This window comes from Eptesicus fuscus, chromosome 2 (genome assembly GCF_027574615.1).
Source record: "Eptesicus fuscus isolate TK198812 chromosome 2, DD_ASM_mEF_20220401, whole genome shotgun sequence".
Taxonomy (NCBI): domain Eukaryota; kingdom Metazoa; phylum Chordata; class Mammalia; order Chiroptera; family Vespertilionidae; genus Eptesicus; species Eptesicus fuscus.
In genome coordinates this window covers 19,352,145-19,373,324 of record NC_072474.1, presented here as the reverse complement: position 1 = coordinate 19,373,324, position 21,180 = coordinate 19,352,145, and the positions used below count along the sequence as shown (strand labels likewise).

At 36.5% G+C, this 21,180-nt stretch overlaps 1 protein-coding gene across 2 annotated transcripts in view; it reads left to right on the top strand.

Moving 5' to 3' along the window:
* Nucleotides 1-21,180, top strand: part of ARMC3 (armadillo repeat containing 3) — an 89,327-nt gene that overhangs the window by 31,155 nt on the left and 36,992 nt on the right. For both annotated transcript variants that reach the window (XM_054722715.1, XM_054722714.1), the window contains exons 7-10: nt 477-671; nt 5,171-5,354; nt 16,711-16,863; nt 16,965-17,070. In XM_054722715.1, coding sequence (XP_054578690.1) covers nt 477-671; nt 5,171-5,354; nt 16,711-16,863; nt 16,965-17,070 — 638 coding nt within the window. The remainder of the gene's footprint in view (nt 1-476; nt 672-5,170; nt 5,355-16,710; nt 16,864-16,964; nt 17,071-21,180) is intronic.

The window sequence follows — 21,180 nt, the reverse complement described above, 5'->3', positions numbered from 1 at the left end:
GGATGTGCCCGCAACCAAGGTACATGCCCTTGACCAGAATCGAACCTGGAACCTTTCAGGCCGCAGGCCGACGCTCTATCCACTGAGCCAAACCGGTTTCGGCTATTTTATCAAATACTATTTGACACAGGACAGAAAATGTGAAAAGAATTTCATTATGCATAGCTTTCATTGTAATACTATTCATGGTAATAAGAACTTGCTATAAAATAAAGAAACAATAGATACTGCATAAGTCATAGATATGTCTATTTCCTGTTATTGATAATGTCTGCATAGTTACAATGAATATTTTGGTGTTGTCGAATGAGGGTTTGCTTACTTTGGTTTATGAATTATTTTGAAAAGGAATCTGGAATGAAAGATTTTAAAACTATAACTTAGAATATTCTTTGTTAGAAAATTGAAATTCTCTATTATTGAGGCTATATTTTGCTTTAAAATTTACTTATTTGATCATTTGTATTTCATGGCAGGATTTTAAGTGTCGAGCTACACTTCCAGAACTAAATGCAATCCCTCCTATATTAGAGCTTTTTAAGTCAGAATATCCAATTATTCAGTTGTTGGCTCTCAAAACCTTAGGTGTTATTACAAATGATAAGGAGTCACGAGCAATGTTAAGAGACAATCAAGGGATGGATCACCTTATTAAGATCCTGGAAGCTAAGGTATTTAAAACATTTATTCAACTATCTATGAGGAAATGTATCTCTCCTAAATGTTGTTATAAAATATAAATTGTAGAATATTTTTTATTTTTAGAAGAATTTTTAAAATAAAATTTTATTATATTTAAGCATGGTACTAAATATATTGGACTAATTTGTTTATCGCTACTTAGTTGTATCAGCTTGATTAAATCAGACTAATGATAAAGGCCATTGTAAAATAATTTTTTAAATTTCCTAGAAGGTTTCTCAAAAAATTAAAAACAGAATGACCATATGACTCAGCAATTCCACTTTGGGGTATTTATCTAAAGAAAATCAAAACACTAACTCAAAAAGATATATGCACCCCTATGTTCATTGCAGTATTATTTACTAAAGCTAAGATATGGAAACGACCTAAGTGTCCATTGGTGAATGAATGAATAAGAAAATGTAACATATATACTAGTGGCTTGGAGCATGAATTTGTGCACTGCTGGGTTTCCTTGGCCTGGCTGGCAATCTGGCCTGATTGGGGCCATCTTGCCCAGTCCAGATTGGGGCTGATTGGGGCAGGCTGCCCAGGGGGAGGGATCGTGGGAAGTTGGCTATGGGAGCGCACTGACCACCAGGGGGTAGCTCCTGCATTGAGTGTCTCCCCACTGGTGGTCAGTGCACATTATAGCTACCGGCCAGTCATCCAGTCATCCTGTCGTTCATTTGTAATGGTGACTTAGGCTTATATATATATTATATATACATATCCTATCTAATAAAAGAGTAATATGCAGATTGACCATCACTCCAACACACAAGATGGCTGCCCCCATGTGGTCAAAGATCCTGCCCCCATGTGGACACAAGATGGCCACCACAAGATGGCCAGCAGGGGAGGGCAATTGGGAGGGACCAGGCCTGCAAGGGAGGGCAGTTGGGGGCGATCAAGCCTGCAGGGGAGGGCAGTTAGGGGTGACCAGGCCAGCAAAGGAGGGAAGTTGGGGGCAAACAGGCTAGCAGGGGAGCAGTTAGACATCAATCAGGCTGGCATGGGAGTGGTTAAGGGGTGATCAGGCTGGCAGGCAGAGCAGTTAGGGGCAATCAGGAAGGCAGGCAGGCGAGCAGTTGGGAGCCAGCAGTCCTGGATTGTGAGAGGGATGTCCGACTGCCCGTTTAGGCCTGATCCCAGTGGGCAGTCAGATATCCCTCGAGGGGTCCCAGATTGGAGAGGGTGCACGAATTTCATGCACCGGGCCTCTAGTATTATATTTATATATATATATATATATATATGTAGTACTGCAATCTCTCCCTCTGTCATTTCCTCTCTTTTTATAAAGACACTAATTTTTATAAGGACACCATTAAGTACCCACCCTAAGCTACTATGGCCTTAACTTAGCATGCATACAAGCTACTATGGCCTTAACTTAGCATGCATCCTCCCTTGCAGGCCTGGTCCCTCCCAATTGCCCTCCCCTGCTGGCCATCTTGTGTCCACATGGGGGCAGATCTTTGACCACATGGGGGCAGCCATCTTGTGTGTTGGAGTGATGGTCAATCTGCATATTACTGTTTTATTAGATAGGATATGTATATATAAGCCTATATATATATATATATATGTATATATATATATATTTATATATGTATATATACACACACACACACACACACACACACATATATATATATATATATATATATATATATATATATGCACTATGGAATATTATTCAACCATAAAAAGAATGAAATCTTGCCATTTGCAACAACATGGGTGGACCTAGAGGATATAACGCTGAATAAGTCAGACAAAGACAAATCCCATATGATCTCACTTATATGAGGACTCTATAAAAAAACAAAACAAGAAAGCCAAGCTCATACAGAAAACAGAATGGCAGTTGCTATAGGTGAGGGGCAAAATGGATTAACCTTTTGCACTCGGATGTCGAGTGTGACTCGACACAGTTAGCATTAGAATAAAGGAATCGAGAAAAAAGCAAGCGAGTGCAAAGGGTTAAGAGGTTTAAAAGATGCAAATTTCCAGTTATAAAATAAATAAGTCATGGGAGTGTAATATACAGCATTGTGATTATAGTTAATAATACTGTGTTGCACATTTGAAAGTGGCTAAGAGAATAGATCTCAAAAGTTATCATCACAAGAAAAAAATTTTGTGACTGTGTAAGGTGACAAATGTTAACTAAACTTGTGGTTATATTTGTAATATATTGAATCATTCTGATGTATACCTTAAATTAATATAATGCTATATGTCAATTATACCTTAATTAAAATCTTCTGGTTAAGAAGATTTAAGGTTTTAAAGTACTGTTTATGATCTTCATGATTTCCTGAAATGGCTAGAATTAGTTTTTTAACCTTTGTCCGCCATAATTTTCTCTAGGGTAAAGCGAGATGAGTAATTTACCCCACAATATGGAGGGTAATTTGCTTTACTCAGTCTACTGATTTGAATATTAATTTTATCATCGATCAGACTGTCAAACCTCAGAGGGAAGGTAGGGGAGGGTGAGGGTCAGGGGGAGAGATCAGCCAAAGGACTTGTATGCATGCATATAAGCCTAACCAATGGACACGGACACCAGGGGGGTGAGGGCATGAGTGGGGGGTTGGAGGGGTAATGGGGGGATAAGGACACATATGTAATACCTTAATCAATAAAGAAATTTAAAAAAAAAATAAAATAAAATAATTAATAATTAATTTTTTTAGATTGAGAATAATGTTTGACCAAATATCTAGATACTGAGGCCTAGCCAAGTTAAAACATAAAAATTAACCATCACAAATTCACTCTTGCCAATTTGGCACCCGTACACATCTTAAATCATACTTAATTTCCAAATAAAGACAAAAACATGGTACCGATATCCTGTGTACCACTGAAAATGCATTGACACTTTTCCCAGAATAGAATGCATAGTCCTTGGATGATGTTTACTCTTCTCCTTGATATCCCATAACTTAAATACTATGAAGTAAAATTAACAATACTTAAATACTAGCTCTAAAGTCAGATATCTTATGTAAGGGAATAAAAGAGGGAAGAAATTAAAGATGTTGCATATATACACATAGTCATAACAAAATAAGGAAGAAATATTCATAACACTTATAGCCTCTTTTCTATAACTGGTCATGTGGTCATAGTGGGTATTTATAACTACCTCCTTCCAATACCCATTCCATATTCCCTTTGCCCTCAGCAAGGGCCTTGGCTCATCTTAGTTCTTTTCCTGTTGGAGTGACCTGAATGTCCTTCCTGAAGTGTCTGGGCCAGTTAGTAGTCTGCCTGGATTGGGTTGTTGTAGTTTTCCATCTACTTTGATCACCAGGCATAATAATAATGAAAGACACCCCAAGGGATCGCCGGTATTCCAGATTCATTCTTTCTTACCTCTATTGTGGAGTAGCAGTCCAATTTCCTCTTGGTGGTAAGAATCAGTCACTCCAACCAGCACAATAACTCCTTTCTTTGACTGATGATTTAGAGGCATAACGAGCCCAAACTAGCCAGGCAGCAATCTTTTCTTTCCATGTCTTCTGAGAGAAGCATTTCTCTCTTTGGAGCTAAGACCTCTAGATCAGCAGAGCATAAGGTCACACAGACAGCCAAAATTTTGCCTGTGGGTCACTAGAGGTAATAACGAGTGGTGCCCCTCCCATTTCCTGATTCCTGGGCCCATGAACCCTGACTATGGGAGAAACAGCACCCACCATATTCTAGTACTAGATACGATTCAGAACTTATACAGCCTCCTGGAGGACCTTGCCCCAGACCTACAAGGTATTGCCACCTGGCTGCCCTGTAACTGAATCTCAAATAGGCCATTCTATCAAGCCAGCCGCTCTAGGATGATGAGGACCAGTGTGAGGCCCTTGAATTCCAGGAGTATGGGCCCACCGCCACACTCCTTTTGCTGTGAAGTAAGTTCCTTGACCAGAAGCAATGCTGTGTGGAATCCCATGACAGTGGCACATCTTTCTGTGTTTCTCTCACTTTAAGGATTTCCATCTTAAATTTCTAGCTCAGGTAAGGCTGCAGTTTTCTACTGCTGTGGGGATTTGGGAGATTCCTCAGGCAAGAAAGCCACACACTCACACACTTCTCTCTACCAGTTGGAAATTTTAAGGAATATACTTTCCTTCAGCTTCTGTCTGCTTTTTCAAAAATTTTTTTCTCCAGATTTGAACATTGTTTTTGGTGAAATGTTATATGAGCACCTTCACTTGAATACCATTACCAGAAGTTTCCAGTAATTGTTTTTATCTATAAAACTCTTTGGAGTAGGGAGGATGAGAAAAAATGGGGCAAACGGTTAGGGAGAGTGATGTTATGTTAATAAGCAGAACTGTTTCCTTGGGCCTCTGTCCCAACAAAATTAATTACATTATGTTCTGACTGACCGTAGTTCCTCTTGTGTAAAGTTTGGAAAGTATAAGTTTATTTTAGTATAACTTTTTAAAATTGTGTTTGCTTTTATTATTAGGAATTGAATGACCTTCATATAGAAGCGCTTTCAGTGATAGCCAATTGCCTTGAAGATATGGACACCATGGTGCAGATTCAACAGACAGGGGGTCTTAAGAAGCTCTTAGTATTTGCAGAAAACTCTACAATCCCTGATATTCAGAAGAATGCAGCAAAAGCAATTACTAAAGCAGCTTATGATCGTATGTCTCAATTTATGTAGTCTAAGCACACATATTCCGTCTGTATTCTTGATTTTGATTAGTACTAGCAAACACTAGAATATTTGTCTGCTTTTCAATGACCATTTGGGAATAGTGCTATACTTACTATTTAAGACCAAAATTCATCTCAGTGCCAGTGAGTTAAAGTAGATATTGCTTTGTCAAGGATATAATAAACGGAATATGATTTAATTATAACCCTATCTATTTTAAATGAGTAAGTCCTAAATTAAGTTTTTTAAGTCTTTATTTCTCCTGATTTTGGAGTTATGCACAATATGCACATTGCTTGTGATCCTGAAAACATTATTTCAATAAATCCACATTTAGAATGATATCTATGTAGTAATTTCAGATTTCAGCTGAGTCAGTGCCATGTTATAGAGCTGTGAAAAATAATATGCTCATACTCTATACATAATACAATTTCATTTCAGTGGCAAGATATGTTGACATAAATCTGTAAAATATGAGAGATTAATTATATCACAAGCACCAAAGATGAAATTATAGTTTTAATTTATGTATATTTGGAGTATATGATTTAGTAAAAGATGTGACTTTATTTTTCCCCTTCCACATCACTCCTCATATAAATGATAACAACTTTGACTAGTTTAAGTGATTTATATTCTAAACAAATATACTCATATCTGTATATATGTCTCTGTGTATATTATGGGAAACATTTCCTTTTCAACCCATACTAGATTTCTTCAGGGCAAAGTTTTAATACAAAGCCAAATTTCACTGTCTGGTACATAGTTGATATAGAGTGGCCTTTTGAGTTACATTATATGTGCCATATCTAAAGACAGGCTATAAAAAACAAGGTTTTTAATATTGGCAAAAGTTGGTTGATTCAGCATTCTGTCTGATGGAACTAGACCTTATCATATCTGGTCAGTTCCGTTTGCTATCTATCGCAGACCTTAGCTGTTTGAGACCCAAAGAGAGGGTAGTAGGGAGACAGGAACAATTGTCACACTTAAAATTTGTGTTTATCTCAACTTCTCTTTGGATTAGTGTGGCCGGGCTGTTCGAAGATTGTGTCGGCCCCTTTTGGGGTAGTGAGTTTCACGAGTTTATCACCTGCGTGTGACACAGTAGGGGAAGAACAGTTCCTGGTGTTTTAGTTCTACTACCAGTTCCACTGCTGGCACAGCACTGACCTCGATGTGCGACTCTTAGTGAACGACAGCTTCTCTGGGCCTATTTATTAATTCATTCATTAATGGTTTACTGAGCCCAGCCCCTTGGTGTCAATAAAGGCAGAACAGGCAAGTAAATAGGCAATCACAATGTAAATGGGGTTGATGATGGAAGAATGAGGTCACCCCAGGAGGGCCACCTCAGGCAGACTTGGATCAGATAAGTCTTCCTGAAATAGAAAGGACCTATTCAGGCTAGAACCTAGAGTAAATAATAGAAATTGGCTTGGCAAAGGAGTTCCTGGTGGAAGCAGGGAGATCAACAGCACTGGAAGGTGATGGAACAGTGTGTGTCAAGGCCAGAGGGGATCAGAGCCTGGTAAATTCCAGAACTGAAAGTTTTCAGAATGGTTAGTGAATAGAATGCAGCAGAAAACTGAGAGTTAAGGTTGTCGAGTAATGAGGAACCAAACGCCAATGGCTGTTCTAAGTCAAGTCAAGGACTTTGAACTTTATATTGATAGCAACCAAGAGCCTTGAATTGACATAGAAAGAGGAGGGAACATTGCAGATTTTCACTTTTTAAAGAAAGAGCACTTTTGTTGCAAAGATTAGGAAAGGGGTTGCTGGGGGAATTTTGGAGAGAGGTGAAGGTGTCCTGAAACAGAGACATGGTGCTTGGAATGGACTCAGAGGCAAGGAGAATTACCAGGACAGTTTGTTGAATGACCACATGCATTGGGGGAAGAAGTAGGTGATGTCTAGGATAAGACCAGCTTTCTGGCCTCCACAGCTGGAAGTAGAATGGTGCAACTCATAGAAATAGGAACTCAAGAAGAGAAGCAGGTTTTGATGCAAGAAAAGGAAAGTTCTATTCTTTTATTAATTGTCATAAAATACACATAACTTTTTAAATCTTAATTATTTAAGTAACCAATAAATAAATTCACTTAACCATTAAGTAAATTCATGCTATTGTGCTGTCACCACCACAATTCACCCACAGAACTCTCTTCATCTTGCAAAACTGACACTTTCTACCCATTAAACACTTCCCCCTCCCTGCAGTCCCTGGCAACTACGATTCTTTCTGTCTCTATGATTTTAACTATTCTAAATACTTATGTAAGTGGAATTATACAATAATTGTCTTTTTGTGTTTGGCTTATTTTACTTAGCATGATGTCCTCAAGGTCTACTATAGAATGTGTCAGAATTTCCTTCCTTTTTAAGGTTGAATAATATTCCATTGTATGTATAGACCACATTTTGTTGATCCACTCATCCAGTTATGGACATCTGGGTTGTTTCCACCCTCTGGCTATTGTGAATAATGCTGTTATTAACATGGATGTACAAATATCTCTTCAAGCCCCTGCTTTTTTAATTCTTTGGGGTATATACCAAAAAGTGGAATTATTAGATCATATGGTAATTCTATGCTTAATATTTTGAGGATTTGCCATATTGTTTTCCCTAGTAGCTAAACTATTTTATATTTCCATCAGCAGTGCACATGGGTTCAAATTTGTCCACTTATTACCAACACTTATTTTTCATTTTTTAAATTGAATTTATTGGAGTGACATCTATACTAATAAAAGCATAATATGCTAATTAGACTGGACAGCCGAACTACCTTCCGGACATCCTTCTGGACAAAGCCACAGTGGCGGGGGCCAAGGCAGAGGTGGTTAGGGTGATCAGGCAGGCAGGCAGATGAGCAGTTAGGGGCGATCAGGCAAGCAGGCAGAGTGGTTAGGAGCGATCAGGCAGGCAGGCAGAGTGGTTAGGGTGATCAGGCAGGCGAGTGGTTAGGGGCATCAGGCAGGCAGGCAGAGTGATTAGGGTCGATCAGGCAGGCAGGCAGAGTGTGGTTAGGGGTGATCAGGCAGGCAGGCAGATGAGCACTTAGGGGCGATCAGGCAGGCAGGGAGAGTGGTTAGGGGTGAACAGGCAGGCAGGCGAGTGGTTAGGGGCAATCAGGCAGGCAGGCAGAATGGTTAGGGGTGATCAGGCAGGCAGGCAGAGTGGTTAGGCGTGATCAGGCAGGCAGGCAGAGTGGTTAGGGGCGATCAGGCAGGCAGGCGAGTGATTAGGAGCGATCAGGCAGGCAGGCGAGTGGTTAGGGGTGATCAGGCAGGCTGGCAGAGAGGTTAGGGGCAATCAGGCAGGCAGGCAGGTAAATGGTTAGGAGCCAGCAGTCCTGTATTGCGAGAGGGATGTCCGACTGCCGGTTTAGGCCCCATGTGGGATCGGGCCTAAACTGGCAGTCGGACATCCCCAGAGGTGTTCTAGATTGCAAGAGGGCTGGGCTGAGGGGAATCCCCCCCTCGTACACAAATTTCGTGCACAGGGCCTCTAGCTGGTTAATGAAATAACATAGATTTCAGGTGTACACTCTAGAATACATCATCTGTTTAATGTATTGTGTGTTCACCACCCCAAGTCAACTCTCCTTCCACCACCATTTATACCCCTCTATACCCTCTTCAACCTCACCCCACCCCTTTTTTTTAACAGAAGCCATTCTAATGGGTGTGAAATGGTATTTCACTGTGTTTTGATTTGCATTTCCCTAATGACTAGCATTTTGCTCATCTTCTCCCTGTGGTTATTGACCATTTATATATCTTTTTGGAGAAATGTTTATTCAAATTCTCTGCTCATTTTTTAACCAGGTGGTTTATTTTTGTTGTTGTTGAGTTGTAGGAATTCTTTATATATTCTGGATATTAACCTGTTATAAGATACATGATTTGCAAGTATTTTCTCTCATTCTGTGGGTTATCTTTTCACTCTGTTGATTGTGTCCTTTGATGCAGGAAAGATTTTTATTTTGATATGGTCCAATTTATTTATTTATTTCCTTTTTCACCTGTGCTTTGAGTGTCAAATCCAAGAAATCATTAATGATATTAAATCCAATGTCATGAAGTTTTCCCCTTATGTTTTCTTTCAATAGTTTTAGCTCTTATATTTAGGTCTTTGATCTACTTTGAGCTGTTTTTGTATATGGTGTGAGGTAAGGATCCACCTTCATTCTTCTTAAAAATTTTTAAAAATTAATATTTTTTAAATTGATTTCAGAGAGGAAGGGAGAGGAAGAGAGAGAGAAACATCAATGAGGAGAGAGAACCATTGACCAGCTGCCTCCTGCATGTCCCCTACTGGGGCCTGAGACCCCAATCTGGGCATGTGCCCTGACCAAAATTGAACTGTGATCTCCTGGTTCAAAGGTCAACGCTCAACCACTGAGCCCCACCAGATGGGCCAACTTCATTCTTTTGTACATGAATACCCAATATACCAAGCACCATTTGTTGAAATCCATTCTTTATTTGTAGTACAAAAAAAAATTTGACCAGATAGTCTTTAACTCTCATCTGACACTTAATATTTTGTGAATCTACTACATTTCAGTTCCAAATTGTGTCTCCTGACTATTTTAGAATCTAATACCTAAATCTGTATTTAGTTCATCTATTCCATTTATAATTTTTTTGCAGTCTGAAGAATCCTTGTCTTGTTTAGTCTCTCCTAATAATCATGTTCTCAGGTTATGCTGTAATCATTTTCTTGCCTTTTTTGGACTTCTTTGTGTTCATGATATCCTTTTTGAGGTACAGTGGCAAGTATTATGGCCAACATTTAAAAAACATGTACCATAATTTATTTTATATAAAGATGAGCTATTTTATTATTTATTTTCAATTTTAGTCTTATGGAGCAGGTATTTTAGTCAGGCTTTTGACCATATCCACATATTGAGCCAATCCTTTGAAGAAGAGACCTACACTGAATCCCAAATTCCATTTTTCATTCAGGATGCAGACCTCAAAGTTTTTCATCTTAAATTCTACATTTTTTTATTTTGAAAAAATTCAAGTTTTGCTTTGCATTTTCATTGAGGCCTAGTATATTACCAAATGTGTCCAAGTATCCTACTAGTATACAATCGTGGAAAAGTATACTCTTTGCCTACTACTTAACAGGATATGTGTTGTATGCATGCTATATGCAAAGCACTATTCTAAAAGATAAGGATAACAATCAATGAGATAAGTGATTAAATATCTGTTGAATAGACTAACAGTTGTGTTTCTTGTAGAATATAGAGCTTGCTATTTATCTTTTAGCTCTACTTTATAAATTATATTGTACAGCCCTTTTTGTCTTTATATTTTATTTTCTTTGATCTATCACTGATGAAAAGTGGTATGTTAGAAGCTTCCCATTATGTTGTTCCTGTTGCTTTTTTTCCTTATAACTTTAACTTTGCTTAATTTAATATTATTTTATATCCACTACTCATTTTTTTTAAACCTCACTTACTGCTTTTAGCTTTAAATTCTAATGTATATTAAGATTGCCATGGCCCAAGCCGGTTTGGCACAGTGGATAGAGCGTCAACCTGCGGACTAAGGGGTCCTGGGTTCGATTCTGGTCAAGGGCACATGCTCGGGTTGCAGGCTCCATCCGCAGTGTGGGGCGTGCAGGAGGCAACCAATCAATGATTCTCTCTCATCATTGATGCTTCTATCCCTCTCTCTTCCCTTCCTCTCTGAAATCAAGAAAAATGTATTTTAAAAATAAAATAAAATCTATATAATCCTTTCTCCTTTTAAGAATCACTTTACCATTACATTCAATTTTATCCATATTTACAATTTAGAGTTTTGTACATATTAGATCTCTTTCAGTGTACATTGTGAATTTCCAAGATTTTGATTCTTTATTGTTAATCCTCACCTGAGGATATTTTTTCCATTGATTTTTTTTTTATTTTTTTTTTTACAGAGAGTGGGAGGGAGGGAGAAAGGAAGAGAGGGAGAGAGAAGAAGATAGAAACATCTATGTAAGAGAGACATTGATTGGTTGCCTTCTGCACGCACCCCGACAGGGGCCAGGGATTGAACCTGCAACCTAGGTACATGCCCTTGACCAGGAATTGAACCCATAACCCTCTAGTGAGAGGTCCAACGCTCTAACTACCGAACAACACCAGCCAGGGCAAGATTTTATTTGTTTCTCAATTGACCGGAGTATATTTTTTTCAGTTCAGTATTTTTTTTTTTTTTTCAGAAATAGTCAAGAGTGGCATATTTTTTTTAGTCCTTACCTGCGAATGTCTGTTGCCTTTGTATATACAGGGTGGGGCAAAAGTAGTTTTACAGCTGCTCATATGGAAAAGAACACAATAATTAATAAATAATAATACAAGAATAAACCCTGTTACTTGTACTCACAACTGTAAACCTACTTTTGCCCGACCCTGTTTATGACAGTGTGGCTGAGTTTGGAATTCTTCTGCCATAACATTTTCTCCTCACAGTTCTATGCACCTTGCCTTTGTAGAGACTGAGTCTAAGGCCAGCCTGTTTGATTTATAGGATGCTTTCTTTTTGTATTTGGGTAGAATCCTTTATCCTATGAGTCAAAATTTTTTTGCCAAAATGTGTCTGAGACTCTGTCTCTCTGCCTATTAAATAGTAAAGCCTTTTGATCTCCAGAATCATGTTTTGTTTGTTTTTCTATTATACTTTTGATTATTATTTTTGTTTTAGTTGATATTTTCCCCAGGAATATTAATTAACTTTAGAACACCTCTGTCCTCTTTCTTCGATACCCATTCCACACTCCAAAATGAGGAGTGCTCTGCCTAGACCTGATTTTGATAAACAGACGCGGGGTGTCCTTTGTCTTTTCCCCCATCAGTTCAGATGATCATAGAATGCTTTTGCCCAGATCTGGATGATGATGAAGCTCCTCTCTAATATGGCATTGCAACACCAATGTGCTCTTTTCCTCCTGGTCCCATTAGTTATATAGGAGGAAGCTGATATAAATTTGGAACATTCTGTGGGGCCCATAATTGTTCATTGAGCAGGGGCATTTATGGAAATTTGTTTCTTCCTCTCTTGCCCCTGATTTAGGCTCCTCTTCTCAATCAACCTTTCAACCAAAAAACTAGTCAATTTAGCCCTAGCCAGTTTGGCTCAGTGGATAGAAAACGTCAGCCTGCAGACCAAAGGGTCCCGGGTTTGATTCCAGTCAAGGGCACGTACCTTGGTTGCAGGCTCCTCCCTGGCCCAGGCCCTGGTCAGGGCTTGTGCAGAAGGCAACCAATCGATGTGTTTCTCTCCTATCGATATTTCTCTCTGTCTTTCCCTCTCTCTTTCACTTTCTCTAAAAAATCAATGGAAAAATATCCTCAGGTGAGGATTAAAAAAAAAAAAAAGAAAGACTAGCCAATTTAAATAATTTCACCTCTTCATCTTATCTCCATTCCTTAACCTTCTGCTTCCACCATCCTGCAAAAACAGTCCTTGTAGAATTTCCCTTTAACCTCCCAATTCCTAAATCCTACAGATACATTTTCAGTTTTTTCTTTATTGATCTCTTTGGGGCATCCCACACTGTTGACTGCCCCCTCCACCGGAAACCTCTTACATCCCTTGACTTCCATAGCACTCCTCTTCCCTGGTGATGATTCTGGATCCAGGACTCCACGTTAGTCAATCTTGAACTAGAATAAATAGGATCAAGTCCAGATGCCCTAGCTTGGAATCAGAGATTTTTCCATCTTGTACTATGATATGGCAATTGGTTATCAATTTTTTCTTGCTCAGATACACTCCATTGTGCTATACTCAGGTAGTCTGACCTGAGACTTTGGAATATCAACCAAGCACAAGACAAAAGTTAACTTCCATTGCTTAGTAGAACCCCCATCTTCCAGATGGAACAAGATCTACAGCTACCCTGACATCACTTGACCCACTGCCCATGCGTATTGCAGTAGAGATCCTTCACTTTGGTCTTGCAGGTTTCATCTGTGACTATAAAAGCTTATAGTTGGAAACCTTTGTCTATAATTTCCGGCATGGTCTCCTTCCTTCCTAAATTGTTTCCACCTTTGGTGATTGTGCAAACACTGGAAAAGTGAGTCAAATGAATCTTGCAAAACTAATGGATGCATAGGTGGTTTAATTTTCTTATAGTCTGGTTTGGCAACTTGATTCTTGGAGCCTCTAGAAAGAGATGATTCCACAAAGACTCAAGCTTCCTTTCTATACACATATCCCAAAGAGTGAGGCCTCTCCTGACTGACAGGACAGGGCTTTGAGAACATCTCTCCATTCCAAACTTCTGCACAAGCAGAATTCCCCTCAGGACTCTGAACTGCCTTAGCCATAGCATTTGTGGGTGGAGCTGCCCACTGTGTTCAAAACCAGTCCTCTTCCCTAGGGCCAGTGCCGAAGGATAGACTGGCGTCTTCCTCCTTTACCTGGTTATTTTCTTCTATTTTGTTGATTTACTGACCTTGTAATGCTGTTTACCTGGCCAGCTCCACGATCCCCACCTCTTCCTTTCTGCCTCCATGCTACACTGTACCTTGTTTCCAGGTCCGACCTGTGTTTCTTGTCGACCCCTTTTTACCTCAACCATTGCCTGCCTTGCCCTCTCCCGCAGACCCAGCCAGGTTGGCATGCCTTGCTTTATTTTAGACATGCCTTATTTGATATTAGTAACAAAGATAAACTCTAAAAGCTTATAAGGATTAACAAAGTTATCTTCTAATATTTCTGTATTGAAAGTGAATAATCTTGAAGGAGTTTAAAAATAATTTTCCACCTATAGAAAATTGCATTCTTAACTAAGTTTTAACAAATATTATTCCTTATACTTTTGTTAAGAACAATGTGCCCATCAATGCTTATTTATAACATTTTTTTTTTTTTACTTTTCATCATCATCAAAAAAATTGGTAGGCTCAATAATGCAAAACACATAGCACAAATTCTTTAAGTTTTGCTTGTTGAGTGAAGTTTTAACATGTATTTTAACCATGGAAAGCCCAAATCTGTATGCCTGCGACTAGGCATCAGGAGGAGGAAGGTGTTAATTGCCACGTTGCCAGGAGGTTTATGAACAGGCATTAACATCTCAGCAGGAGCACAGGTGGCACAATAGTGACTCATGAGAAGAGGTGAAGAAAAGCATCATTACATACAGATTTATTTTCAGTCACAAAACCTCATGCTTTTTATTTTAGTGATATTGAACAAATGTAATTTTTAAAGGACGTTCCTCTTTAATAGCATAATTACCTTGCCATCTTTATTATCTGCATAATTAAAACATAAATACTTCACTTCTCTGTGTAGCAATTCAATAAAGGTATGTGGTTACTATGTTAATTCATCTTTGAAATTTATTATAGCCACGCTGCAGTCAGCACTTTTGAGGTTTGGTGAACACAGCTGGATTTTGAGAACACTATCAGCAGTGTTGAGAAACTAATTGCCCATTTAAATTATTTAAATTATTTTTTTAAAATCTCTCCAATAATTGCATATATACTGTTTTTCTTTTAATACAACAATCGCATACTCCAAACTTAATCTTTTCAAATTAATTCTTTTGGCCAATTTTCCTGATAGAATCTGCACTCAGGGTGTTGTGTTTAGTAAAGTTGATTTAGAGCCGTCAGGGAAGTCTTAATTATAACTCCAAGCATTTTAGGTCAGAGACTGGAAAAATTTCAGATCTTGATTATTCAGAAAAACAAATAAGGACTATATATATTTTTAAACATTTTAGAAGCCACATACTTGTGATGTAACTATTAATTGCAGCTTTTTACTGAAACCATTATAGACTGCCTGAATTCTAATTTTAAATGAAAGGAACAAGGGATTTAAATGATAGGATTACAGGTTATGGTTCATGATTGGTTTAAGACGAATGAACAGAAGTGTTAGTAACTTAGCTTGTGCCATTTATTATGGCCAGATCGCTCAGCACATATCCGTGTATCAGATGAAAGGCCAAAGTATTTGCAAATATGATAGCATCTAAATGTGATGCTGCTTCTGTGAAAGGGGTGATTTAAAAGTTATGGTTGAAAAAAGACAAATCATATATTAACTTTTAAATGAAAACCTAGTTGCAGTCATTTCTGAAAGTCTTTCTGAAAAACACAATTAAAATATGTATAAATAATGAATTAACTCCACATGTACTAGTAGCTATTATTTCAATTAGTATCAGTATTTTTTGCAGAGATTTTTATTTTAACAGAATATTCTCTCATTTATCAGCATCCTAATAACATATATTCACATTCTTCTATTTTAATAATGTAAATTGACTTTATAAAAGTTAATTAGAAAATCAAACCTACAACAAAGTTTAATGAAGGGACTAAATAAATTAGCAAAAATTATTTGTAAGCTGTTTCTTTTCAGAGTAGTCTCTGATACTTCTTGTGGCATTAAAACTGAATTTCGTTCAATATATATTTTCTAGTACATGCTTTTTAATAGATAGCAACTTATTTAGAATGAACTATAAACACAAAACAAAAAATTAGGTTTTAATGTTCTAATTTAGTTGAATAAAATATTTGCTTTAGTATAGTAATGAGATTGTAATTTATTTAAAAATCAAATGAAATAATGAAAAAACAAGGAATGGAAAGAACATTAAAAATACTTTGGTTTTTAATTTAGTATTTTATAATGGGGTGAATTATCATGGTATGTACTTAGATTTGTAACTTTACTTGTTTTCAGATAAAGAAAACTATGCTGATATATGTTTAGATTATGTGTATAGTAATTTAGCAATTTAATTATTTTAATTTTTGCTATGTCACTTATATATTGTAACTTAAGTAAAAGATGATTATGATTTTTAATATAAGCTTATAAATTCCTAAGTCTTGAAATCATAGTTTATCATTCATTTTTACTTTCTCTAGCTCACTAATTTGTACATCTTAGCTATTCTTCAAATATTGGGATTTTATTTAAAATAAACATCAAATAAACAGGTGTTTGTTCTTAGTGAGACGATAGTGTATGTGAACACACCACCATTCCAGGCACATAATTGGTGTTCAATAAGTTCTTGCTAAATCTTAAACTCGCCTCTCTCTTATGATAGAATTTTCTTTCCTGAAGTGATATCATATAAGGAGATAGAAAAAAGGGCAATCAATGTTCCCGACTCATTTTGTGTAACCGCTGTGTTCTAAAGGTTAAATATGTATATATTTTTGTGTAGTTTAAACTTTCTGTGACTAAAGCTAGCAAATAGTTTGAATTCCTATTATATTTTGGACATTTTTTTTGCAGAACATTTCTTATTTTTTTCTTTTTCTTTTTTTATGAAAGCTGAAAACAGAAAATTTTTTCATGAACAAGAGGTTGAAAAATGCCTTGTAACCCTTTTGGGCTCTGAAAGCGATGGAACTAAAATTGCTGCTTCCCAAGCTATTTCAGTAATGTGTGAGAATTTAAGCAGCAAAGAATTTTTCAATCATCAGGGTAAGCAAACTGGAAAACACCATTTTGTACATTTTTAGGTTACCATGTTCTAGTTGATGTGGATGTTGGCCAAGTTGCAGTTTACCTTTCTTTTTCTGTAGGGATCCCACAGTTAGTTCAGTTGCTGAAAAGTGACAATGAAGAGGTAAGGGAAGCTGCAGCTCTGGCCCTGGCTAATCTCACCACTTGCAATCCCACTAATGCAAAGTAAGTACAAAAAGACTCACTCAACACTGCCTTGTATGGGAAATCTAACAGTGCAAGAGGTGCTCATTTTAATATTTTGGCTTTCAAGGAAGTTTAAATTCTTTCAGATGATCTACCTTGGGATAAACTCTTAGGAAACCTTCAAAACCCGTGTGAAAATAAGACATCAGATAAGCCTGTTTTGCAAAGATACAGTCATGGGCCAATAAGGACTTTTCAGTCAATGACCGACCACATACATATATAATGGCAGTCTCCAAAGATTATAATGGGGCTCCTATTACACAAATCCGATTGTCTAGTGACATTGTGGCCATTGTAAAGTCATAGGACAACACATTACTTACGTGTGTGTGATGATGACAGTCATGTAAAAGTACTATAGGCCATATTTTTACTGTAACTTTTCTATGTTTATATATGTTCAGATACATGAATACTTGACACGTGACTATTATAAAACCTTGACTATTTCTGGGCTTGTTTGGACAAATGTGCAGACCATTTGATTCAGGTAACGGGTTATTTCTTGTGGAAGATTCCAGTATAAATAAAACTGGGTAATGATGGAAAACTTAAAGATAACATATAACAACATTTGATAAATGTAGAAAAACTTAAAAGATCCATTTTAAATGTATATAAACAAAATGTATATAAACATTAGCTAAATCTGAAAACATTTAAAAAATCAATTTAAAGCAACATATTATGGGTAAATACTATGAAGATTGGAAAGGAGTGCCCTCTGTATTCCAAGCACTGTGGTATGTAACTTATAGTCACTGAAAAATGTAATTATAACATAACCCTACAGCTAATGAAGAAACTGATGCTCTGCAAGGTTACCTAATTTTCCTGGGTATAAATATTTATTAAAATAGCTAAGCTGGAAATTAAATCAAGGTCTGAAGGACTCCAAAGTCTGTATTCTTTTCTCAACAGGAGATACTATTTACTTATAAAACAGAAAGAATTTCTTGAAGGAAATTTTTATAAGTAAACTAATAATAATTATTTATCCTCCCTAAATCTCAATTGGTATGTGTATTAGTCAGGGTTCTCTAGAGAAACAGAACCAATAGGAAGGTAATTAGATAGATGGATGGATGGATGGATGGATGGATAGATAGATAGATAGATAGATAGATAGATAGATAATTTTATATATTGTAATTGGCTCATTTGATTATGGAGGCTGAGAAGTCCCACAATCTGATCTCTGTAATCTGGAGACCCAGGAAAGATGGTGGAGTAATTCAGTCCAAGTCTGAAGGCCTTGGGAGTCTTCTATTCATACTTTTCATTATTTATTATCTGCAGAATTCTTTATTATCACTTAAAATGGATAAAAATGTGAAAAGGAAATAGAAAATAGGAAAACAGGTTAACAGCAACCAGATTCACTTATTTAAAATGATAGAAAGAGAGAGAAAAGTAAAATTATTTTAAGTTAGTAAATAAAAAGTGAGAAGGCTAAAACAGCCCTCTGTAAAAAATAGATGAAAATAAAAAAGCCAAGAGCAATAATGGAGTCCAAGAGCAATAATGAATTTTATGTAAAAATATAATCCACTTAGTTAGTATGGATTCTTTATCTATCCTTTATCCTTTATCTATCCTTTCCTGACTCACTGCTAACCTTTTTGACAATTCTCAATTTGTAATGCTTTTTTGAAAAGAAAATGTTAATGCTTTTTAAAAGAGAAAATGCTATTTTCAGCTAAATTTCATATTATATTTATCTATACTCTTCTATCCAATTCATCATATCAAAGTTTTACACTATGCAAGTACTAAGAGAATTATTCTTGATTGACATTCATCTGAGGGGCAGATCCTACATATTATAAGAAAATTTTAAACTATTAATTTATAACATCACTGCCATCTGTTGGATTTGATCAGAATTAGAGTTTTTAAGTTATCCCAAGAATGAAAAGTGGTCAATGTTTTTCATTTCCCTTTGCCAACACTAACTAAATTTTGGCTATTGGTAAACTATGAAAAGATTACAAAATATTATGATTATTGACTAGATGTTTTTTAAGAGAGACAATTATTTTAGGAAATAAAACACAATGAATAAAATAAAATATAAAAAGTAATACCTATAATTATTTTAATGCCTACAGATAAATCAAAACTGCAGTTTTGCTATAGAAAATAATCAAGTCTAGTATTTACACATAGATCATACTAACTCAGAATCTTCATCCTTATTTACATTATCTCCATGAAAAACTGGATGATTTCCCGAAATCTTGAGACTCCTTTTTTCTCAATTTCCTTGTTTTTTTTTTTTATTCTTTATTTTTTTATACCCCTTCTTGACTTCCCGTAACAGTATTGACTCAATATAGTTCTGATGGCAGCATATATATATTGGTTACTGGGGAAAAATTGATTGATTGCTGGGCCACTGCTGGCCTCCACAATAGCAAAGACAAAGAGCTTCTCTCTGGGGACTGTCCCGCTACTGTGATGTCAGGTCAGTACCACAACAAAGGAAGTGAAGAGTCAGAAAGGAGTATACCCCAAAAGGACCCCAGAAAGAGGCAGAATGCCCCCAAACTATATGGATGTGCATTTGAGAGCTTTGGGAACTTTGGAATATCCTCGTTATAAAGATAAAGCATTAACTAAATTTTAATACCTACTAGAATTATTCATGGAGGACCATGCCTAAGAAAGCCGTGGAATTTGTAGAGAAAATATTTAAAAGGTATGCCGCATACAGCACTTCACACAGTAAGCACTTTAAGAAAGGAAAGTACTTCATTTATTCACAGCGACCCAAACTCTCAAGGACATTTCAGTATTGTCAGTAATTATGGCCTGACCGTAATGAACTTCTTGAAATGTTAAATCTCTCTAATGTGTACAGAAAGCGCTTTTCAAGGCTTTTGTGTTTGTTTGTTTTTCATCCCCACCCCATTAAATAGAATTGGGAAGAGGTAATATATATTTATTTTTACTATTTTAATTTCTTTCATTCTGTAGATTTAAGTATAGACTAATGTTATTCCTTAGAATTGCCTACATTTCATTGTGCACTTAAGGCTGTATGCAGTGCAGTGAACTGATAGTCATTTTGAAGGAAAAACCCTACCTCTCTTAAAGTTGGCAAAACACCACAATTTTACTCCCCTACACTTCATTCCTTGAGGAAGAGATGGGATATCTACCTTTGAGATGGGGAGAGAGGTGTACTATCACCCTTTGAAAATAAATTTTATTGTCTGTTCCAGATCATAGGCCTTGGCCAATAGGCAAGGATTCACTTAGCTAAGTAATTTTGTCATTTAGAATGCTTTTTAAATTATTATTAAAGAACATTGACCATATAAATAGTCCACGGTGATTTACAAAATTAAAATGCAGTCTTATGATAAATGTAAACTCATGTTATAGACTTGATGTATCAATTGGACTTAGTAATGCTACAGTTGTGTAGTTATTGTCTTTGTTGCCTAGGATTTTTCACAGGGGAATGTTTTTCTGTACCCTTCTCCCTAACAGTGAGAGGAACTATGTCTTTATACTGACCCCTAGTGGTAGTTTGGGAGGAAGTTGGGGGAGGGGTAATGGAAGATTGCTCTGCATTTTAGTGAACCACACAATAATTTAATTGGAAGCATTCTCCGATGTGCCTAAAATAATATTTTTAAACATTATTAAAATATAGTAATCTAGAAAGCATTTAATTGTGATGCCTTTAAAGAGATAATATCCTACTGCTAAATGTGTATTAACAGATGTTTGGGTTTGTCTTTGTCCTTTTTTTAAGGTGCAATCACTTCAAAATGTGTTGACACATTCATTATTCTGGTGGCTGAATATCTGTTGTGGATTAATCTTATTGTTACTTGTAGTTATTATAGGGTTGATTTTTTTGCTCTTGACTTTGTATACGAAAGATGATTTTGTTTTAAAATTCCTATGTATTTTGCTTTGTTGAAAGATGCTTTGTTCTTTGAATTAGAATGCTCACAATATGAGTGCCCTACATGATCATTTGAACTAGTTCCAAAATATCTCAGGAAGTTCAGGTTCACATTAAGGATGTTTCAAAGTTTTGCATTAAGGATGATTCCTCAAAGAACTATA